Source organism: Mytilus edulis, chromosome 13 (assembly GCF_963676685.1).
Source record: "Mytilus edulis chromosome 13, xbMytEdul2.2, whole genome shotgun sequence".
In the NCBI taxonomy this organism is placed as follows: Eukaryota; Metazoa; Mollusca; class Bivalvia; order Mytilida; family Mytilidae; genus Mytilus; species Mytilus edulis.
Genome location: NC_092356.1, coordinates 37,540,431 through 37,564,403, shown reverse-complemented (window position 1 = coordinate 37,564,403; position 23,973 = coordinate 37,540,431). Strand labels below are relative to the sequence as shown.

Here is a 23,973-nt window from a genome sequence, read left to right as displayed (position 1 = left end):
GACGGTACTGAGAATGATCCCATGAATCACGTTATAACATATGTCAAAGGTTGTAAGTCGAGATTAATATATAAAAATAAGAAGATGTGGTAAGATGCCAATGAGACAACTCTTCACAACAGACCAAATGACATAGAAGTTAGCAACCGACTATATGTACATATGTATCACCGTGTGGCATTCAACAATGAACAAACCCCATACCGCATTGTAATCTAAAAAAAGGCTTCGAAAAGATAAATGTAAAACATTTCAAACGAGAAAACTAATGGTCTGAATTATGTAAAAAGCAATAAACCAAAAAATATATTATAAACAGCAATTAACGACAACCAATGAATTGCAGACTCTTGACAGGCGGGATAAACATGTTTGTTGATGTTAATATATTCAACTATTCATCTAGATATCGGTCGTACTTTTTTTTATTTACAAAATTTAAGTTTGAGTTCATCGATTTATTTACTTTGTCAATTTTTATAGATAATTTCTTTTATTGTTTTCATCGTTACCACAATATGGGAACAGTATATCTAAAATATATATGTTCCTGCCACCATCGATGATATTATGTGTCATTTTTTGTAAATAGATAAAGAGTGAGCCGCTACAACGTCCATGCATTCAGTTTTTCACCACCAGAAGGAGGGTGTTAATCTTATCCTAACATTGTGGGCCAAGTGGAACGTCGGTCAGAGTGATATCAAATTGGGCAATTACAACCATGGATGATATACACACAGGTAATAGCTAATGGCACTGCGAGAAAAGATCATAGTAGAGCTTACAACCATGAGCATAACCCATACCATATAGTAATCTGTTTAAGGCCCAGATATGACAAATATACAAAAATTCAAACGAGAAAAACAAACGGCCTTATCTATGTACTAAACAAAAACAAAAGAAACTAGTGATGACAATTGTTTCAACAAATGCATAAAAAAAACGCGGTGGAGAAAACACAGTCAAACATATCATATTACTGTCGACACCGATCTGTGTCCACACTTGCATATTATAAAGATGTATATTTCTAAGATATATTCATGGTTAGCGTATTTATCATTAAAGTGGTTACGAATTGGAATAGCAGTGGTTTAATCATAAAAAGCACCTGAACATCGAATGAAGAACCGGGATTCGCATACATCATAATATACTTTATTTCATAGTCAGTCAACTTGACGTGAAATACTCGCAGATAACATTTAAAACATATTTTTAATAAAGGTGCAGGCTTCTCCCACTTGAGCCATACCTCTTGCTAAAAAGGCACCGACTACATGCCCTCCATTTCTGATCTTTAGACTGGGGTCAAACAGGGGTCAACTTAAGGGCTAATCTATATTTCAGCTATATATTGATAATGGGTTTGATCTATTCTTTGTTATGTTTATAAAGTTACGCTTTGACGCTCAAAAGTTCACCTGTATACGGTGTTATTATTTACGCAAAAAAGGTAAAAGTTCGGTTTGACATGTAATGAACATTTATAAGTAACTTGAATCAAGTCGATCAACGGTTAATGGGATATTTTCGATGAGGAGAGAACGAAATGAGCAGTAAGTCTTTTGTAATATTATTTCGTATAAATATGTTTATGACAAAGCTTGTTAGCTTCCTCTTATGTGTTAAGATTTATGTTAAATAAAATTGTCACATTTGTACTTTTGTCTTCCGCTAATTTAAACAGTACATAATTGAAACACGCTAGCAGCTTTACACTTGCTGTCTTTATTTATGTGACCTTGCATAATTCTGTAATTTGTGCGCATGGGTGAGTTTAGCTAATGTTTTAATCTGCGGATGTTGTAATAGTTAGTATTTTGGTCACGGAAACTAAAAAAATTAAATGCAAGAAATAATAGTATCTTTTTTAAAAGGAGTTTATTGTGGTCAATGTTGAGTGTTGTATGTAAGCAATGTTTTGGAACATTTACTACACTTATATATATATTTCGCTTCTTTTAAAAAGAAACTTACATCTGTGAAATATTCTATTACATGCATTTTTTATTTCATTTATTACAAAACTCTAAATTTATATGCATTTTAACTTGAATAAAGATATAACAGGAATTTGCGCACGTTTGAAATAAAACAAAATAAATGAACTTTATTATCAAGGATTATTTTAGTTATACAATTTGAATCTTCCCATCGAATTATCGGTTTTACATAATTCTCTTGTCCTGTCTATTTCAAGAAGATGAGGGGTGAATATGCATGTGAAGTTAATTAATAGGAGCATTCAGACAGTCTGTAATTCCTACATACAATACCGCATAGTCCGTTTGAATTAACGATACATGCTATAAATATGTAAATTCAGTCAGGTAGGTGATGTCAATAGGCAATGGACGAATAGTTTTATGATAATTATCCGACAAATATGTTTACATCATTTATTTTTTTAATAAATATATGTTAATTTTCGTCAGTTTTTGTAAAAATCATAAAAAAGATTACCTTTACATGTAAAAATCTACATTTCATTTTTTAATCGTTTCCTCATAAAAAAAATTTAACCACTTAAGTGTCAGTCTGCCAATTGTCAAATTGCCACAACAATGTTTCTGAAAGAAAATTGATAAAAAAATAAATTGAGTACACTAAAAGTCCACATTGATAGGTTAAGGGAAACACTCCTAAGGAATAGTCAGAATATCAACACATTTCGTCTGTATGCTATCACCATTCCTTAAAGTTCATAAGTCGGACTATTTTACTAAGTATAGCTGTTTAAGTATATTCCAGCTAGTCTATTAGTATGTCACTTTTATATGCAACCCTGTATATATATGGCACTGGCTACGGTTACATGGAAATGTAACAATAATATTATTGTTACATCGGAGACTAATTGCCGGATGGCAAAGTTGGGTAAGGAACCGATTAATTACGAATGTAACAATAATTATTGAGGCTACGGTTACATTGTGTTATTGTTACATATATCGAAAAACAAAAGTGTTATTTGACTGACTGTCTGTACTCTGATCTACTCTGAGACTACTACATAGTAGTCTCAGCTATGTAGTAGTCTCAGCTGTTCCTAAATCAATACAAACGATCTTTTCATGTAGGACATGTTGCTAAAAGAGTAAGCAGTATATATGTCAGCGGCAATAAGCGAAATTAGGCATTAAGCCTAAATCCTAGGCAATAAGCTAACGCAGTGGCGGATCCAGGGGGGGGGGGGGGGGGGTTCCGGGGGTGCGCACCCCCCTTTATTTTTGCCGATCAATGCATTTGTATCGGGACATATGTTTTGCACCCCCCCTTTGCCCTGGGTGTCCTGGGTTAGCACCCCCCTTTCGAAAATTCCTGCATCCGCCCCTGGTTTAACGCTTGGCATTAAGTTATTGCCTGAAATTTTCGGATGATTTTAGGCAATAATATTGTATTATATGTCTCTAGATCAACTATCAACTGTGATACGCTGTGTTATTGACTGTTTGTCAACAAAAAATTCATTTGCACGAACTTGAGAATCATATTTATAGTTTCCTTCCCCAGTCTCAAATGATCTCTTCAATACAAGCGTGTTGAAGCAACAATATCAGGACATGTACATACTAAAGTAATCATGCTAATTTGGTGTCACCTTAAAAAAAACGATCAACTGACACCAAGACTTCTATACTATAGTGACGAAAATTTAAATACATTCTTAACTGTTAGTGTTATAACCTATATTATTTTTTTCCGCGTTTCAACTCATATATGCGCCATAATTTAGTGTGCGTTCTGGGCGGTAGCTGGGACCTTTGGAAGTGCACTCCAACGAGGGGTGTTTGGGGGTGGGATTGCCCCCCCCCCCCCCCCCCCCACTCCGATTTATTTGTTGGCTAGACTCATAATGGTGCATTATGAGGTACTGAAATTGATTTGAATAGCATTTTTTATTGAAAAACATCAATAATTTTCAAAAATCTGCCCTTCGTTTTTTTTAGCTGCAAAAAAAAGTCCATGGCCCTGTCTTTTAAAATTGACCTCAAAATCACAGCGGATGTGCATTAAACACAAAGCAAATTATCTGTCATTTCTCATTGTGGAACAGATGTACGTTTTCAAACGTTTCAGTACGCTATATATATATAAACAACCTTTCAGCTGTAGCGCTAGCAATGAGCATTGTTAGGAGAACAAACAGTATTGTATCAATAGACGGATACAATGTGGGATTAATGTTCGATATCAAGTGTTTGACACTAAGTTGTCGGCACTTAATCACTAGGTAGGATTTGACAGAGAATCCACAACCTCTCTCTTGAAGATTTGAATGCGTTGACTCTTTATTTTGACAGGAAGGTGTCAAAACAGAACAATATGAAGTAGCCTTTCATAATATCACAATAATTTAAAGAGGGAATTCAGATTACCGTTATCCTAATTTACATATAAAACTGAGAGGGGTGAAAGAACCCAAAGGACAGTCAAACTCATATAAAAGTTACTGTAATTTATTAAATTGTTTAGGGTCAAGATAAAAATGGAACAAAAGTAAATCGGACATTTTTTGCCAAAAATATGTACGAAATTTACAACCCTTATCCAAACAAAAACGTGGGTTTACAACCCCTGTAGCCCTGTTAGTTCAACGACGCCCATTGTATTTTTTTTTTTTGAAATAGAGTTAGAGTCATATGAAACGAGTGAGTGGTGAAAAAAAAATGTTTATCCAATTCTTTTACCAATGCATGTATATATCATAAACTTAGTCCTCTGTGCACGATTTTCTCATTTTTTACGCAAATATAACGTATAATCGTCATTTTTTTTTCTCTCTGTCTGTTATGATTTAACAAATATGGCTGCTCATTAAATGCCGTGTTTTGAAGCCGAAGTTTACCGATTGTCACCTTATACATGTTATAGTAAACAAATAACAAAAAGCATGGGTATTGATCACGTGTTTAAGATGTACAATCAGAGAATTGTTTATTTAAATGACAGATCCATGCGTATTGCGACCACCAGATTTTTACGAGGAGGGTTAACAGTGGCGTAGCTAGGTCATTTTTACGTGTACGCCCAAACCTTGGCAAGGGATCCGAGGACCCCAAACAGGTCCAAGTCAAACAATTGCTGGGAGTGGGTTAGACAGAGTTAGGGAGCTAAATTGCCAGGAGCCAACGAGTTATCGAGAATGGATACCATTTTTGTTATCAAAAACTCATCAGTAGCAACATACTTAGATTCAAAATGGTTTATTAGTTATGTTAATTTATTCATTTTGTGAATTTTAAATATAATATGGTAATTGGATTTAGATAAAATGTCAAAACCAGTAACTTTAAAATATGTTTAAAAAGAGTCGTGGGGTAAAGCACGCGGGAAAAAAAATTGTGTCCAAATTTCGTAAATGAACATATTATAATAAATCTTCAGACATGTTCAGGTGAAAAGCTAAATATCGTAAAGGGTTCGGTGGAAACCTGGTTCCGTCTGGGATTTTCCCCGAACAAAAGTGAATCCATTTATCAGTACACTACAGGATATAAAAAAAAAATCGAATATTTTCTTGAGATATTTTTTCTTGATCTTGAATATTAGTTTCAGCCCAAGTTTTGTGACAAACTTTAAAGGTTTATGCATTTTTAATTTTAAAAAAAAGCCATACAGTCTGATTATATTGAAAAATAAATTAACACATTCACTTTCAAAACTTTGCTTCAAACCCAAATATTAAAAAATGCTTGCATTCTGTTAAATTTTCAAAATAATTGGATTTGACAAAGAATTTGTTGTGTAAAAAGTGTTAACCCCAGACTATAACTATAAGTACCTGTTTATTTTGTCCGTAAATCACGGGAAAATTAACTGCATGAACAATAGTATGCTTTCAGTCAGTTTACTCATTTGACCACAAACAGTTTCTATTCAACTTCCGTAAAATTTCACAAAGGTTTGGCAAAGTTATTGTTATTTAAAAAAAAAGTTTAACATACTGAACATAAATATTGACACTTCCGACGAAATTAAGGATTGCAATATGTCTTGCTTTGGCGTTATACATATGTCACAGACTCGACAAAACTGTAAACCACAAAACGAATCTCCGAAGATGATGAAGTGCTTTAAACAAAAGGAAAATGAGTATAGTACTCACAGTATAGATTCAGACTTGACAGAAAATAAACGAATATATAATATGATACCATTTGGCTGAAAAGTAAATTTGATCCGCAATTACAAGCCAATGAAGAAAGAATTATAAAGCTGATGTGCTCCTAACAAGTTTTTTTTTTATTTTCTTTTGATTAAAATATTTTTTTTTATTAAAATTCAAGTGTACGCCCGGGCGTTTTGACGTAAACGTAGCTACGCGCATGGTTAAGCTCAGGTCACTATGCATACGGAAAAATAAGTAAACTTTTTCTAAATGTGGACAAATTAAAGAATTTTCCTCAGAAAAAAGTTTATGTACATAAGTTGTATAATGAAAACTATCCATTTAGTTATAAAAAAACATATGCATATTTTTTTTTTAATTTGAGGTTTCTTATGACTTTAATATACTTTGTTGGAAATATGAAAAAATATGAAAGCGTTTTGGTGAAAAAATTGTCTAAAGTTTGCCATTTAGGCTTGTCACGCTTTGAACTGCTCATGTTTACGTTGCTTTTTAAGGTGAGTATGTACCAGAAGAAAAATTCACGCTAATAAATTTAAAAAAATTTCGGTCAGGGTTGATTTTACAAAATATACGTACGGACATATCATTGTGACGTTATTAAAATAGTTATACTGTATTGTTTTCTAATTTGCTTGGTTTGTATTTTTATTGTCGAGCCTGCAACTTTTGTTGCAGAAAGCTCGACATAGGGATAGTGATCCGGCGGCGGCTACGGCGGCGGCGGTGTTAGCTCACTTCTTAAAAGCTTTATATTTCAGAAGGTGGAAGACCTGGATGCTTCATACTTTGTATATAGATGCCTCATGTTATGAAGTTTCTGTCAGTCACATGTCCAATGTCCTTGACCTCATTTTCATGGTTCAGTGACCACTTGAAAAAAAAGTTCAAACTTTTTGTAATGTTGAATTCTCTCTTATTTTAAGTAATATGATAACTATATTTGGTATGTGCGTACCTTGCAAGGTCCTCATGTCTGTCAGACAGTTTTCACTTGACCTCGACCTCATTTCATGGATCAGTGATCAAGGTTAAGTTTTGGTGGTCAAGTCCATATCTCAGATACTATAAGCAATAGGGCTAGTATATTCGGTGTATGGAAGGACTGTAAGGTGTACATGTCCAACTGGCAGGTGTCATCTGACCTTGACCTCATTTTCATGGTTCAGTGGTTATAGTTAAGTTTTTGAGTTTTGGTCTTTTTATCTAATACTGTATGCCATAGGTCAACTATATTTGGTGTATGGAAATATTTTATGATCTTTATGTCAGTCGCGCAGGTTTTATTTGACGGTGACCTCATTTTCACGGTTCATTGCACAGTTAAGTTTTTGTGTTTTGGTCTATTTTTCTTAAACTATAAGTAATGGGTCAACTATATATGTTGTATAGAAGCATTGTTAGCTGTACATGTCTGCCTGGCATGGTTCATCTGACCTTGACCTCATTTTCAAGGTTCATTGGTCTTTGTTTAGTTATCTTGGTTAATGTTAAGTTTATGAGACAGTTGTAATAAAACTAAGCTTTATACTTAGGACTATCAACATAATATCAATGATTAGTATAGAAGGTGAGACATTTCAGCGTGTGCACTCTTGTTTTATTTTCTGGGGTAAATTATTTTTTTAGACCCCACGATGTGCATGCCATGGCGTGACAGTGAATATGGAGCTACGCCCCAGGCGTCCCAGAAAAAATTGAAATAGCCTTTCCAGACATCATAATAGAATAGATGATTGGGTGGGTCACTGCCCCGGGGTCACTAAAAATTGCAAGACTGGACTAAATGGTGTCAATGAAGTTCAGGTTTGACAACTTTATACTAATATAGATTCTAATTGGCCATTAAATAGTTGTGTTGAAATCTCATCTACAGTTGGGAATGTCCATGAAAGAGGGTCGTAATGGGAGTACCTTCATGACGAATAACGGTAAAAGTTCTTGCCAAATGACGTTAACAGTAATTTTTGGTGTATGACGATAAAATGTACACTTTCTTTTAGACGATAAGGATATTTTGACGAAATCAAGGTAGCCAAAAATGACTGTTTGACGCCTGACGGCAAATGCATTCCTACCCTCATGAAAGAGTTTAAAGTCTTATTTTAACTGATTTTGTTATTGAATCCTCAATCAAAAGTGACAGTGCTCTTTAATACTTGTACATGATGGTAGGATATTTGATCATACTTTTACATTATGTTTTAGAACCAGCTAAAATAAAGGCAGGAAGAGTTGGACCACCTCCATTAAAAGATGGCATCTTATATGTTAATGCATATCAAGAAGATCAAATGGTAACTTTCATTAATATGATTTAATATAGAAGGTAGAACCTATAGTTGTTAACTTCTATGTCATTTGGTCTCTTGTGGAGGAGTTATCTCATTATCAATCATACCACATCTTCATTTTTATTTATATAGGAGAGTCCGGGAGAGTTAATGTTTAAATGTGCTCAGTAGATAAACATGTTAGCAATGCATGAACAGTATACATTTTATGATTTAGTCAGTGGCTTATATTCTTAAGATTGCTTAAAAATTTGATATGATATTTTAATATTAGGGCCTATATTTTTCTTCCCACAACCTATATGAAGTCAGTGTCAGCTTTTCTCATCCAACGTCATCTAGGATCCATTGTCCAGTGCAGTTAAAATAAAGAGTTTGAAGTAAAACATTTGACTGCATATTCTTCATATGTCTGCATCAACTTTCACCAGGTTGGATTCAAAAGTTGGGGAGGGGAAGGGGGATGTTAAAGATATACAAAATTTATGAGGCATTTTAACCATACAGAACTTATAAAGATCAACTATAACCATCAAAGTCGAGAACTCTTTGAATGAAGTCACAAAACTAGTTTTTATGAAATTTAATAGATTATTAAAATTTATCAGATATGAATTTATAAAAATGAAGTTTGAGAAATTGGTTTATTCTTATCATGTCTATGACTACTTATGCTTGTCAATATTAAGACTAAAGATTTAATGCACTCTCAGTGTTTTTGATTGGGATTTTTCATGCTAGTCCAGATTGTCATCATTTTTGTTTAGGCAAATCCAAAGTTTTTGTTATATATATATATATATATATATATATATATATGGCTTGTATCATATTTTCCCTCCGGTTTATATGATCCGTTCATCCTATATTGACTCTTAAAATTCAAGAGTCTATCTAAAAATGAGGGTACATTTTATATGGCCTTCCAAATACCGTTTTAATCCCTAACATCACTAAAGAGACATTTATTGTCGAAATCCGGATCTGGTGTACAAAAAAATATTAACACCTTATGTTTGTGGCATAACATCGTGGCCAAAAGTTAATTGTTTTCTGTTTAGTATTAAATTTATATTAAGATCCATTTTGTTACATCTGGTGATCAATTTTATTTGGCAATCACCAATGGCAGTCAGCAGGGTTAAAGAACATCAGTTGTTCGACCTGTTAGTCAAATGTGTTTTGTTTAAATATACTTCTTCACTTTTTTGGTCTTTTGGAAAATGTTGTTTGTGCTGTATAATTTAGACCCTTCTACATCGAAATTTGTTTTACATGCACACATATAAAAATTGCGATTTTTATGCAATGCAATCATAGGTTTGAACGTAGTTTTCAATTTAGACTCGTATATATATATATATATATTTATTAGGATCCTATACTATAGATAATTGAGCTGGTCTGTAACAATAACATCTCCATGCCTTATATATCATGTACTGTAGTACGACGCTAGATTAAAACTGAAGAGAATAGGTAACACAAGAACACTGAAAGCTTTATTATTGTGAAGCCCAGGTGGTGGTGTGGTCTAGCGGGACGGCTACAGTGCAGGCAATTAAGTGTCACGATATCTCAGTAGCATGGGTTTGAATCCCGACGAGGGAAGAACAAAAACTTAAAATGTGAAAGCAAATTTACAGATCTAACATTGTTGGGTTGATGTTTAGACGAGTTGTATATATATATATGTAAAATTGAGAATGGAAATGGGGAATATGTCAAAGAGACAAAAACTCAACTGAAGAACAGACAACAGCCAAAGGGCACCAATGAATTTTCAATATATTTGTATCATTCATGTTAAAGTATTCAAACTAAAACAAAGAGGTAAAAAGTTCAATGGATTGAAATTCATTTTGCAACTATCTGATGAAGACTAAGACTTAACTGAGCTTATAAAATATGATGTTTTAAACCCAAATCAAGGACATATGTTCTATTGTAGACCATGAACTTCTACTGAACCTTACTATTTGAGAAGTTTTTGATACATCATTAAGCATTTTAGAATTTTAAATTTTTTTATTGACAAAGTGAATCATATTTTGCTGAATTTGCATAAATTTAACTGCAAATTTAAAAGAAAACATTTAAGTCAAAGAAATTTATCAATTTATACGACCTGGTACATTGTTTTACAAGATATAAATGTACTTTCTCCAGTAAATACCATACATTTTATAATATTGATTGGTGATAAGGTTGTCCCATGGCCTCAGTAAAGCATGAAAAAGACGGTCAAATTCCAGAGGAGTTTTTGATGTGTTAGGCATCAGTGGCGGATCCAGAATTTTTCATCAGGCTGGGGGGGGGGGGGGGGGGGTCACTAACTGACCTAAGGGGGCCCACTCCAGTCATGCTTCAGTGATTCCCTATATAATCAACCAAAAAGGGGTGGGGAGCAACCCCCAGGGTCCCCCTGGATCCGCCTATTGGCAAGTTTTTTGTTCCTCAGAAACCAACTTAAATATTAACATCTTGACATTTGTAGGCCATGATAATCTGCATGTTATGCTTCAGCAAATAGATTCGTTATAGATACTAGGATTGAAGACTCCTGTTTTGTCTACAAAAGACTAATAAGTTACGCTTGAATAAAGAAAAATATAAGTGCATTGTTGAAGAGCACTGGAGACCCAAAAATTTTAAATTAAAGGATATTTACAACTTACAGCTAAGATTATCTGTTCCTGGACCTTAGTCTAGGGTTTCTTAAAAAAAGCTTAACATCAAAAGTGGGTCTTATTAGGGTTTAGATGTGACGTGGGATTGGCCAGAATTTTTAAGCATGACACATGACAGTGAAATTTCTTTTGCATGAAAATAAGATCAAAGTTGGGCGGGAAAAATAGGTTTAAGTTTTATATCTGTATGAATTATGTTCTCAGATACTGAGCTATCATAATTTAGTGCATGACTTAATCTGGTTGAGTACAACTGCTTCCGACCAAAAATAGGTGACTTATCCTGATTTCATAATTTAATGAATTTGGTTATACGATAAAATAGATATAGTTATAGCAAAAGAGTTGTACCATTGGCAATCATACCACATCTTCTTTTTTTATATAGATATATAGCAATCCAACTATATAATTAAAGCAGAGACTTAAGTCACCTACATTTATTAAAAACGATGTGAGGATTAATTAATGAATGTATCACAGTCTCTATCCCCAAGTTGAAATTTTTAAACATGTTAGAATTGAATTTCTACTTAATGAAGCCCTACCCTATGGTTCCAAAAGGAAACCATCAACACAAATATCTGCCATAGAAAGAGCATTCTAATGCATTTCGTTTGTAACAATAATTTTCATTGGACATTGACAAATATTTTAAAGGGGTAAATTCCACATTCTACCAGTTCGTAACTTTTTAAAAAAAGCCACCATTTTGAATTTTGATATTTTTTTTGGTATGTAATTTCTCAAAAAATAAACATAAAAGTCACAGTTTTACCCTCAAGTTGAGATCACAACAACTTGAATTTTGTACATACATGTCATATTAACTAGGATATGAACTTTTAAAACTAAATGTCACATGATGTTTTTGACATGATTTCCTGGTTTTACCGATCAGGGAAATGTGAGTCAGTGACAAACCAGTGCATTTTGTGTTATTTTGTCGAGCCTGCGACTTTTGTTGCAGAAAGCTCAACTTAGGGATAGTGATCTGGCGGCGGCTTTAGCTAACTTTTTAAAAGCTTTATATTTTAGAAGGTGGAAGACCTGGATGCTTCATACTTTGTATATTGATGCCTTTTGTTACGAAGTTTCTGTCAGTCACATGTCCAATGTCCTTGACCTCATTTTCAGGGTTCAGTGACTACTTAAAAAAAAGAATTTTTGTAATGTTAAATTATCTCTTATTATAAGTAATATGATAACTATATTGGGTATTTGCGTACCTTGCAAGGTATACCCGTCAGACAGTTTCCACTTGACCTCGACCTCATTTCATGGATCAGTGAACAAGGTTAAGTTTTGGTGGTCAAGTCCATATCTCAGATATGATAAGCAATAGGTCTAGTATATTCGGTGTATGGAAGGACTGTAAGGTGTACATGTTCAACTGACAGGTGTCATCTGACCTTGACCTCATTTTCATGGTTCAGTGGTTATAGTTAAGTTTTTGTATTTTGGTCTGTTTTTCTTTTCCTGTATGCAATAGGTCTAATATATTTGGTGTATGAAATGATTGTAAGGTGTACATGTCTAGCTGGCATGTGTCATCTGACCTTGACCTCATTTTCATGGTTCAGTGGTCAAAGTTAAATTTTTGAGTTGTGGTCTTTTTTTTCTAATACTATATGAAATAGGTCAACTATATTTGGTGTATGGAAATATTTTATGATCTATATGTCAGTCGTGCAGGTTTTATTTGACCTTGACCTCATTTTAACGGTTCATTGCTCAGTGTAAAGTCTTTCTGTTTTGGTTTGTTTTTCTTAAACTATAAGCAATAGGTCAACTATATTTGTTGTATGGAAGAATTGTTAGCTGTACATGTGTGCCTGGCATGGTTTATCTGACCTTGACCTCGTTTTCATGGATCATTGGTCAATGTTTATTTTTGTTGGTTAATGTTGAGTTTATGTGACAGTTGTAATAAAGCATTATGTTTAGGACTATCAACATAATATCAATGACTAGTAAAGAAGGTGAGACATTTCAGCTTGTGCAATCAGACTCTTGTGATAAGATGGCGGGGAAATAATCTCTCTTGATTTTTCAGAGTATTATCATTTACAAGTTTAGGTTTTCAAAAATTATTAAAAATTATAAAGATTTTATAAGACTTTTACAAATGGCTTATAATTAATTATACATGTAAAATATCTATACAAAGAAAAAAAAGGGGTTATTGGACAAATTTGTAAGGCATTAATTCAAATAGATAAAACCAGAGGATTCTGAAAATCTATAAAAAATTCCAAAACAATGTGACAAGCAAACATTCTGATGTTGTCATTGATGGCATTAGCTTGAAACTAATAGTACAAATGTGTATGTCAATATAAAGTTAACGTTTAAGATAATATTAACTGCCTTTCTCATAAGTAGGTCAGATTTTTGTGTAGTATATGTGATATTGATTTGTGTTAGATGTTACTTTAATTGTTGTATGTATGTTGAAAATTAAATTAAGATTAAGATTCATTTTTTTTGGTTGATTCCCAAAATATCACACTTAGACGTACAAGCATTTACTTTAAATAATAAATATTCATCCTAGCGTTTTTATATGACTGGTAGGTATTGTTTATATCCACCGAGGATGTGATATTATTGTCAATTAGACAACTATCCATAAGAGACCAAATCAGTCTCAGTGCATTTACATATAGATACATCTTAAATTTGTAAGATGATCAAAAGTCTGATAAGAATTTTGACAAGGTTATTTAAATCAAATTAACAACATATACTCATAAACTTAAAATTTATGTTACGATTGAAAGCTTTTGGTTGATAAACATTTTACATGTATTAAAGTATTTGTAGTACAATCAGAGTACAAAATACTACCTTCAGCTATTATTTCCCTTAAGAATACCTCAAGAAGTAGACATGGTATCTTGGTACATGTATTTAAATCAGAGTACAAAATACTACCTGCAACTATTACCGGTATGTTGTTACTACAATACCCTTTCCCTTTTCACTAATGTGACCTACCGAATTAGACTATTTTCGGATTTGTATTCACATAAGCAACACGACGGGTGCCACATGTCGAGCAAAATCTGCTTACCCTTCCGGAGCACCTGAGATCACCCCAAGTTCTTGGTGGGGGTCGTGTTGCTTAGTCTTTAGTTTTCTATGTTGTGTCTTCTGTACTATTATTTGTCTGTTTGTGTTTTTATTTTTAGCCATGGAGTTGTAAGTTTATTTTCTATCTATGAGTTTGACTCTCCTTCTGGTATTTTTCATCCCTCTTTTACTTGGAAGGTCATATAATATAAGGTGGTAATAAGTATAGCATTTAAATTTGGATTCGATCTGTATGAGTTTTTTGCTCATAACAAATAATAATGCTACATTTTATGGGTGTAGAGAAAAGATATATATTTATTAGTAGCAGTTTTTGTTTTCATTCTGAAATTAGGAAGATATGGTATGATTGCTGATGAGACAACTATCCGCTAGAAATGTTAGCAACTATAAGATCACTGTATAGTCTTCAACAATGAGCAAATCACATACCCATAGCTATTAAGCTATTAAACGCCCAGAAATAACAAATTGGAAAGCAATTCAATTGAGAAAACCAATGTTCTAATTTATGTCCGTAACAACAAATAAAGAGAAATATTATATACAGTAAAACAACCAACAACTGAATAACAGGCTCCTGACTTGAGACAGGCACACACAGAATGTGACAGGGTTAAATATGTTAGCTAGTACATTTTATTTCTGAACTACTTACAATGATGAAATCTAGCATTTAAGATTTCAGACTAACAATTTTATTTTTTTCTTGAACTACACGTAACACTTGCATTTTTAAAATTTTTGACAGGAAATTTATGGGTATGCCAAGAACCAAGGGAAAGAAATCTTCATGTGGATTTTATATTTCTTGACAGTAGGTTTACTACGGTTATTTTTCTTCTGGTACCCACATCTGATGATAGCAGCCACACATGAGAAAAGTTTATTAAAACATGCAGTAGTTGTTGTGCTGAAGGTAAGATTTAATCTATACAGATGAAACTGATTCTATGCTACTAGTATCTTGTTAGGTATGGTTAATTAAAAATGCCCACAAAAGAGTTATTTTCTATTTTCCTTTGCACAAGACATGTTTTTTGTGGTTTTAGTGAGTATGGTTTTAGGTTTGTTTTTGTTACTCCCCTAAATATGTATCAAATATTTGCCACTGGACATTTAGCAAACAACACTCAACCATCAAATACTACTTTGTTGCTATCTAATAAATGTTACCTCCTACATGTATCCTTTATTAAAATTAAAAAGAAAATGTATGTTTTAAATGTAAAAAAAATAAATTGATTAGGCTGCATGACACTTTACAGCCTTAGTGCAATGCATTGAGGGTAAATTATAAGCGTGAACAAGATGTATCATTTGAGCTAAGTATTTCAGAGTCAAGTTTACATGTGGTCTTGTTAATTTTGTTCAACCTGTACATTTAAATTTCAGGTATATAAAATTTATTTATGTCAATATATATAATGTATATAAATTATAAGTTAGAAATTACTTATTGAAATACAACCTATATAGATAAATCCAGTCATGACCAGTTGTAAAACAATGCTTGTCTGAGTTTACAAATGAGATCAGACATTATCACAATAAACCTTTTTATATCTTAACTACTTTATAAATGCAGGTTATATATTGTTTTCAACATTATAAAGTGCAATTAAAACTTATTTCACTTACATAAAATCTAAGATTTTAAAATTTAGCCCTAATGTTGACTTGCCATTGGCCAAAAACGTAACATATTTTTAGCCCTAATATTACACCATTAAGCCCTCACATGTACCTCCAATAGTTTATGCATGATTTTCCTTATAGTTTTAAGGTTGATCCCAATTCAAAAATTATTTACAAATTGAACTGAATTTAGTGTGACTGATTAAATTCTTTTTTTTAAAGACCAACACCTCTTTATATGTGCTGGAATATATTTATTTGTATATAAAAAAAAAAGAAATTGTTAAAAACCACAGAATTGATAGAGTACAACATAAAATGCATATAACTTGCTTGTTTAGTCAAGCACCTAATGTTAAAAACCACAAATCACTTATAAAAAAGCAATAAATAATCTTGTACCATGACACTAATAAATAACATAATAACATGCTATTATTTAATTATTAATCCTCAATTAAAAGTGCATCCATCACTTAACACTTGACAATAGATATTGTTATTTCAGGATGTGGTTAAAAATTGACTTTCTGAGGTTGATCTGAATGAATATGTATTATTGCACCATACAACTGCATTAAATGCAAAGAAATACTATATTATATATGTGTATAAGTCAGGAATCTGATGTTCAGTTGTTAGACAGTTGGTTTTCTCTTTTGAATGGTTTTACACTAGTCATTTTTTGGGCCCTTGATAGCTTGCTGTTTGGTGTGAGCCAAGTCTCCATGTTGAAGACCAAACTTTTACCTATAATGGTTTACTTTTACAAATTATGTGGTTTGGATGGAGAGTTGTCTCATTGGCACTCATACCACATCTTCTTATCTCTTTTTAAGATTTTCATTAGAGATATAGATTGGCAACTAGGCTAAATCTCAAACTATCAAAAAGCCTTCTTGATTTTTCATTGGTGACATAAAAGTCTTTATTAAAATATTATTTTCTAAAAAAGAATTCAGAAATATATTTGAATAACTCCTTCAACAGACGCAAATCCAATATTTGATGTTGGGGAGTCCACTCATATTAGGAAGTCATTAAGATTCAGATATTTGTACATCTGTTCTACCAATACCATTTTTAGCTCACCTGGCCCGAAGGGCCAAGTGAGCTTTTCTCATCACTTGGCGTCCGGCGTCCGGCGTCGTCCGGCGTCGTCCGTCGTCCGTCGTCCGTCGTCCGTCGTCGTTAACTTTTACAAAAATCTTCTCCTCTGAAACTACTGGGCCAAATTTAACCAAACTTGGCCACAATTATCATTGGGGTATCTAGTTTAAAAAATGTGTTCGGTTACCCGGCCAACCAACCAAGATGGCCGCCATGGCTAAAAATAGAACATAGGGGTCAAATGCAGTTTTTGGCTTATAACTCTGAAACCGAAGCATTTAGAGCAAATCTGACATGGGGTTAAATTGTTTATTAAGTCAAGATCTATCTGCCCTAAAATTTTCAGACGAATCGGACAACCGGTTGTTGGGTTGCTGCCCCTGAATTGGCAATTTTAAGGAAATTTTGCCGTTATATGGTTATTATCTTGAATATTATTATAGATAGAGATAAACTGTAAACAGCAATAATGTTCAGCAAAGTAAGATCTACAAATAAGTCAACATGACCGAAATGGTCAGTTGACCCATATAGGAGTTATTGCCCTTTATAGTCAATTTTTAACCATTTTTCGTAAATCTTAGTTATCTTTTACAAAAATTTTCTCCTCTGAAACCACTGGGCCAAACTTATCCAAACTTGGCCACAATTATCTTTGGGGTATCTAGTTTAAAAAATGTGTCCAGGGACCCGGCCAACCAACCAAGATGGCCGCCATGGCTAAAAAAAGAACATAGGGGTAAAATGCAGTTTTTGGCTTATAACTTAAAAACCAAAGCATTAAGAGCAAATCTGACTATTAGAAAATTGTTTATCAGGTCAAGATCTATCTACCCTGAAATTTTCAGATGAATCTGACAACCTGTTGTTGGGTTGCTGCCCCTGAATTGGTAATTTTAAGGAAATTTTACTGTTTTTGGTTATTATCTTGAAAATTATTAAAGATAGAAATAAACTGTAAACAGCAATAATGTTCAGCAAAGTAAGATTTACAAATAAGTCAAATGACCGAAATGGTCAGTTGACCCATATAGGAGTTATTGCCCTTTATAGTCAATTTTTAACCATTTTTCGTAAATCTTAGTAATCTTTTACAAAAATCTTCTCCTCTGAAACTACTGGGCCAAATTAATCCAAACTTATCCACAATCATCTTTTGGGTATCTAGTTTAAAAAATGTGTCCGATGACCCGGCCATCCAACCAAGATGGCCGCCATGGCTAAAAATAGAAGATAGGGGTAAAATGCAGTTTTTGGCTTATAACTCAAAAACCAAAGCCTTTAGAGCAAATCTGACAGGGGGATAAATTGTTTATCAGGTCAAGATCTATCTGCCCTGAAATTTTCAGATAAATCGGACAACCCGTTGTTGGGTTCCTGCCCCTGAATTGGTAATTTTAAGGAAATTTTACTGTTTTTGGTTATTATCTTGAAAATTATTATAGATAGAAATAAACTGTAAACAGCAATAATGTTCAGCAAAGTAAGATTTACAAATAAGTCAACATGACCGAAATGGTCAATTGACCCCCTAAGGAGTTATTGTCCTTTATAGTCAATTTTCAACAATTTTTATAAAATTTGTAAATTTTTACTAACATTTTCCACTGAAACTACTGGGCCAACTTCATTATAGATAGAGATAATTGTAAGCTGCAAGGATGTTCAGTAAAGTAAGATGTACAAACACATCACCATCACCAAAATACAATTTTGTCATGAATCCATCTGCTTCCTTTGTTTAATAGTCACATAGACCAAGGTGAGCGACACAGGCTCTTTAGAGCCTCTAGTTCTTGATGTCAACCTTTGCTTTCATAGACATAGTTCATAAATCTTTATCTCAAAAATATTTTGTGAAATTTTTTTCGATGATTTTGGGAGAAAAAGTAAATACATGTAGAAGGAATAAATACGTCAGTATGATGAAAGAGCTACATGAATATATGGTCTCTTGATATTTCAATAGATTACATGGCCATTTAATGGAGTTGCAAATCTCTTGTATTATATTGTTCTGAGGAAAAGAAAGATTAAACTAGAACAGGCAGCTTAAAATAAAATGAAATATTTATTTATACAGCTATTTTAAAAATATGAATTGTGTCATATTCAACATGTTTTAACTAAATTTGATTTTTTTATAGGACCAGTACAATCAATGGTTTGTGGCTAAGGTTAAATTGAAGGAGAGGAATGGACGGGATGTGTAAGTAATCAGTTACTGTGGATTCAGTATTATTTGATAAGAAACCAATTTTTGTGGGTGCAGATGAACCTAAAATGTAAATGTTCAATACATTACAAATTTTTATCATGTTGTATGCAGAATTCTGCAAATTCTTGAAATCAAGGAAAAGGAAAGTTTCTGCAATCCATGAAAAATTTGTACCCACCAAAAATAAATATATCAACCACATACAGTACATAGCTTTTTGTCACGGACAAACTCTAAAATGGTTGACAATGATAGACTTTTTGAAAAGAGTTATGTCCCTTTGAAATATGAAATTTATGGAAAATGGCCTTGTTAGCACTATCACATGTACAATTCTTGCTAGATTTTTATATAACTTATACTATAAGTTACTATCAGCAATATCTCGGATAAGTTTTATAATGGTAGTTGATCATTTTTTTTTAAACGAGTTATACTCTTTGGAAATATTAAATAAGTGCAACACAGGGGACATTAAAAAAAATTTCTTTAATTTACATAGTGATCTAAGTACCCTTGCACTTTTTGAAATTGTTGAAAAAACATATTTCTTTTATTTTGCCACATTTTGAGTTTAATGTACATTACATCATTAGATTAATGCAAAAAATTAAAAAAAAAACATAAATGAATTTTTACTGTTGATCTGGTTTGAAAAAAAAAATTTAACCATAGTGACAACTTTGATAAGTTTATATATTCAAACCCCCAAAAAATGCAGATTTTACAAAATCTATTCATCTGTCATTTCTATCATATTTACACCTACGACAAAAATAACATTTAATACTTTAACATACCGGTACATGCACCAATGAATACTAGTACCGAAAAATGGGCTGTCTTTCCATTTGAATATAAAGGTAGTGGTAAAAATTAATTGTTTACTAAATTGAAAACAAATGTAGAAAGGCACTTGAAAGAGCAGGCAATTTTGTAAACCATCTATGCAGGAGATGTTTTTTATGGATTAAATTTTATTGGTTGACTCTATGAAATTTCATTAAAATTATCTCCAAATCTTGATAGAACTTTGATTTAAATTCAGGTGAAAGCTGTAGTTACTACATATCTATGGATACAAACTGGGGTCCATGTTGCATTCACCTTGTCCATCTATTTGTCTGTCATTCCCTCTTTAAGTCCAACAAATATTTCTGTCTAATTTTTTTAGGATCTGCTGAACATAATGAATTTATATTTTTTCAGCACTTTTGGGATCAGTTTGTTGGCCTTTATGTGTTGTTGACCATTATAGGATATTATACCGACGTGTTGATCATATCCAATTTTTAGCTCACCTGGCCCAAAGGGCCAAGTGAGCTTTTCTCATCACTTGGCGTCCGGCGTCCGGCGTCCGGCGTCCGGCGTCCGGCGTCCGGCGTCCGGCGTCCGTCGTCCGTCGTCGTCCGGCGTTAGCTTTTACAAAAATCTTCTCCTCTGAAACTACTGGGCCAAATTTAACCAAACTTGGCCACAATCATCCTTGGGGTATCTAGTTTAAAAAATGTGTGGCTTGACCCGGTCAACCAACCAAGATGGCCGCCATGGCTAAAAATAGAACATAGGGGTCAAATGCAGTTTTTGGCTTATAACTCTGAAACCGAAGCATTTAGAGCAAATCTGACATGGGGTTAAATTGTTTATTAAGTCAAGATCTATCTGCCCTAAAATTTTCAGACGAATCGGACAACCGGTTGTTGGGTTGCTGCCCCTGAATTGGCAATTTTAAGGACATTTTGCCGTTATATGGTTATTATCTTGAATATTATTATAGATAGAGATAAACTGTAAACAGCAATAATGTTCAGCAAAGTAAGATCTACAAATAAGTCAACATGACCGAAATGGTCAGTTGACCCATATAGGAGTTATTGCCCTTTATAGTCAATTTTTAACCATTTTTCGTAAATCTTAGTAATCTTTTACAAGAATTTTCTCCTCTGAAACCACTGGGCCAAACTTATCCAAACTTGGCCACAATTATCTTTGGGGTATCTAGTTTAAAAAATGTGTCCAGGGACCCTGCCAACCAACCAAGATGGCCGCCATGGCTAAAAATAGAACATAGGGGTAAAATGCAGTTTTTGGCTTATAACTTAAAAACCAAAGCATTAAGAGCAAATCTGACTATTAGAAAATTGTTTATCAGGTCAAGATCTATCTACCCTGAAATTTTCAGATGAATCTGACAACCTGTTGTTGGGTTGCTGCCCCTGAATTGGTAATTTTAAGGAAATTTTACTGTTTTTGGTTATTATCTTGAAAATTATTAAAGATAGAAATAAACTGTAAACAGCAATAATGTTCAGCAAAGTAAGATTTACAAATAAGTCAACATGACCGAAATGGTCAGTTGACCCATATAGGAGTTATTGCCCTTTATAGTAAATTTTTAACCATTTTTCGTAAATCTTAGTAATCTTTTACAAAAATCTTCTCCTCTGAAACTACTGGGCCAAATTAATCCAAACTTATCCACAATCATCTTTTGGGTGTCTAGTTAAAAAAATGTGTCCGATGACCCGGCCATCCAACCAAGATGGCCGCCATGGCTAAAAATAGAAGATAGGGGTAAAATGCAGTTTTTGGCTTATAACTCAAAAACCAAAGCCTTTAGGGCAAATCTGACAGGGGGATAAATTGTTTATCAGGTCAAGATCTATCTGCCCTGAAATTTTCAGATAAATCGGACAACCCGTTGTTGGGTTCCTGCCCCTGAATTGGTAATTTTAAGGAAATTTTACTGTTTTTGGTTATTATCTTGAAAATTATTATAGATAGAAATAAACTGTAAACAGCAATAATGTTCAGCAAAGTAAGATTTACAAATAAGTCAACATGACCGAAATGGTCAATTGACCCCCTAAGGAGTTATTGTCCTTTATAGTCAATTTTCAACAATTTTTATAAAATTTGTAAATTTTTACTAACATTTTCCACTGAAACTACTGGGCCAACTTCATTATAGATAGAGATAATTGTAAGCTGCAAGGATGTTCAGTAAAGTAAGATGTACAAACACATCACCATCACCAAAATACAATTTTGTCATGAATCCATCTGCTTCCTTTGTTTAATAGTCACATAGACCAAGGTGAGCGACACAGGCTCTTTAGAGCCTCTAGTTATAGGAGTTATGGGATTTGGACAATAATGTGTAAACATTACAAGACAATGTTAATAGGTTTTACTCCAACCAATCTATATTGTTTACAGATGTCAATTTTAATTACAATGCTTTAGCAAACTTTTATACACACAAAGCAAGCCAACCAAAGTCTTAATCTACAAGAATTATGAAATGAGCTGTAAATGGGGGTGAAATTTATTATTAAATGATTTCACTATGTATTTGTTTCTTTACAGCCAAAACCCAAACAACCACCATGAGACCAAAATAGAAGGTATATCCTATAAGAAAGGACATTTACCAAATACACCACTTAAACAGGGAGATGTAGTAGTAAGTGTAAACAAATTTAGTACCAATATCGCCCCATTACAATATTATTTAATTTTCGCTATAAAGGTACAATTTTGTTGATTTGGTTTTGATATTTTTTAATTGAATATACAGGTCAACCTGCAATGCAGATCTTCTTTTAAATCCATCAAATTTTTAGAACCACATCATTTTAAAAATTTAGGAAAATATGGGACAATAACATAAGTTTGTTAATGTTTTATAATAATTTATTCTAATAATATTTATGCTCTTATATACAGATATATAAATAATTATAACTAAACTCATGTTCACACTTTTATTTAAACAATATGATTTTATTTCAGTTGACCAAGGTAAAGTTAAAACGGGCAGAATCAATTTGCGCCAATTGCAGTTTTGAAAAGGTATTAATTGCGCCACTGTCTTTTATTTTGATGGTATTAATTGCGCCAATAAATGAAATGAAATTGCGCCAGATTTACCTGTAAATATTTTTTACCTATATCATACATGTACATGTTTTACCAATATCATACATGTATTATAATTAACCTTTCCACTTAAGATTTAACTGAACACTTATCAAATTTAAGAAAACTCACCAAAAAATAAATTGTTTAGTAAAAGAATATTTTTTCACGAGTCAAGATGTCTGATATACCATTCAAAAATTAGAGTCTGATAGAGGAAAACCGGTCATCATTGTTGAAGAACACAAATTCCGTCAGGCATTTGTAAAGAACTAATGAGTAGAGAAGTAAGCAGAAAGGAATATGTGTCTATTCTCAACTACAAATACCAGCCTTTAATTCAATGATGAACAGAGACATTTTATATGGTTTTAACTGTCTAATACGGGTGAACGTTTTAATTCAGCATACATTTCGTTATTAAAATGACTTTAACTCCGACAGTCGGTAAACTGCCGGACCCAAGCCCAAAAATAGGAGGATGGAAGTCAATCATTTAGTTGTTATATATAAATAAAAATAAATAAAATTGGCGCAATTAGATGATTATTTCATTGGCGCAAATGATACCTATAGTTTTGAAAATTATGTGGCGCAAAAGAAGTATTGGCGCAATTAAGTTGTGGCACAAATGAGTTACTTTTTGGCGCAAAAAGATATCGCCCGTTAAAACACTATCCCTCATGAGCAAAGTTTTCTTTAAACAATATAATTTTATTTCAGTTGAACGAGGTAAAGTTAAAAACTAATGTCATTCAAACAACTGTCCTATAAAACGTGTTAGCTTGGGCATTCAGGATTTCTGGTTTATTTTTGCTAGATTGCTTTGAAGTCTTATTAGAATGTTTGAACAGTGTTGATCTG

General features: G+C 33.0%; 1 protein-coding gene across 5 annotated transcripts in view; it reads left to right on the top strand.

Annotated features, from left to right (window-relative positions):
- The first annotated feature begins 598 nt into the window (after positions 1–598).
- The window catches only part of LOC139501235 (polyamine-transporting ATPase 13A3-like), a 60,455-nt gene continuing 37,080 nt past the window's right edge, over positions 599–23,973 (top strand). For 3 of the 5 annotated variants that reach the window (XM_071290235.1, XM_071290234.1, XM_071290238.1), the window contains exons 1-5: positions 599–743; positions 8,351–8,439; positions 14,974–15,141; positions 19,118–19,179; positions 22,558–22,654. In XM_071290235.1, coding sequence (XP_071146336.1) covers positions 725–743; positions 8,351–8,439; positions 14,974–15,141; positions 19,118–19,179; positions 22,558–22,654 — 435 coding nt within the window. In that variant the 5' untranslated portion in view covers positions 599–724. Of the gene's footprint in view, positions 744–1,444; positions 1,566–3,562; positions 3,587–8,350; positions 8,440–14,973; positions 15,142–19,117; positions 19,180–22,557; positions 22,655–23,973 lie in introns of those variants that run through there. The other 2 variants (XM_071290236.1, XM_071290237.1) reach the window with 2 other exon arrangements.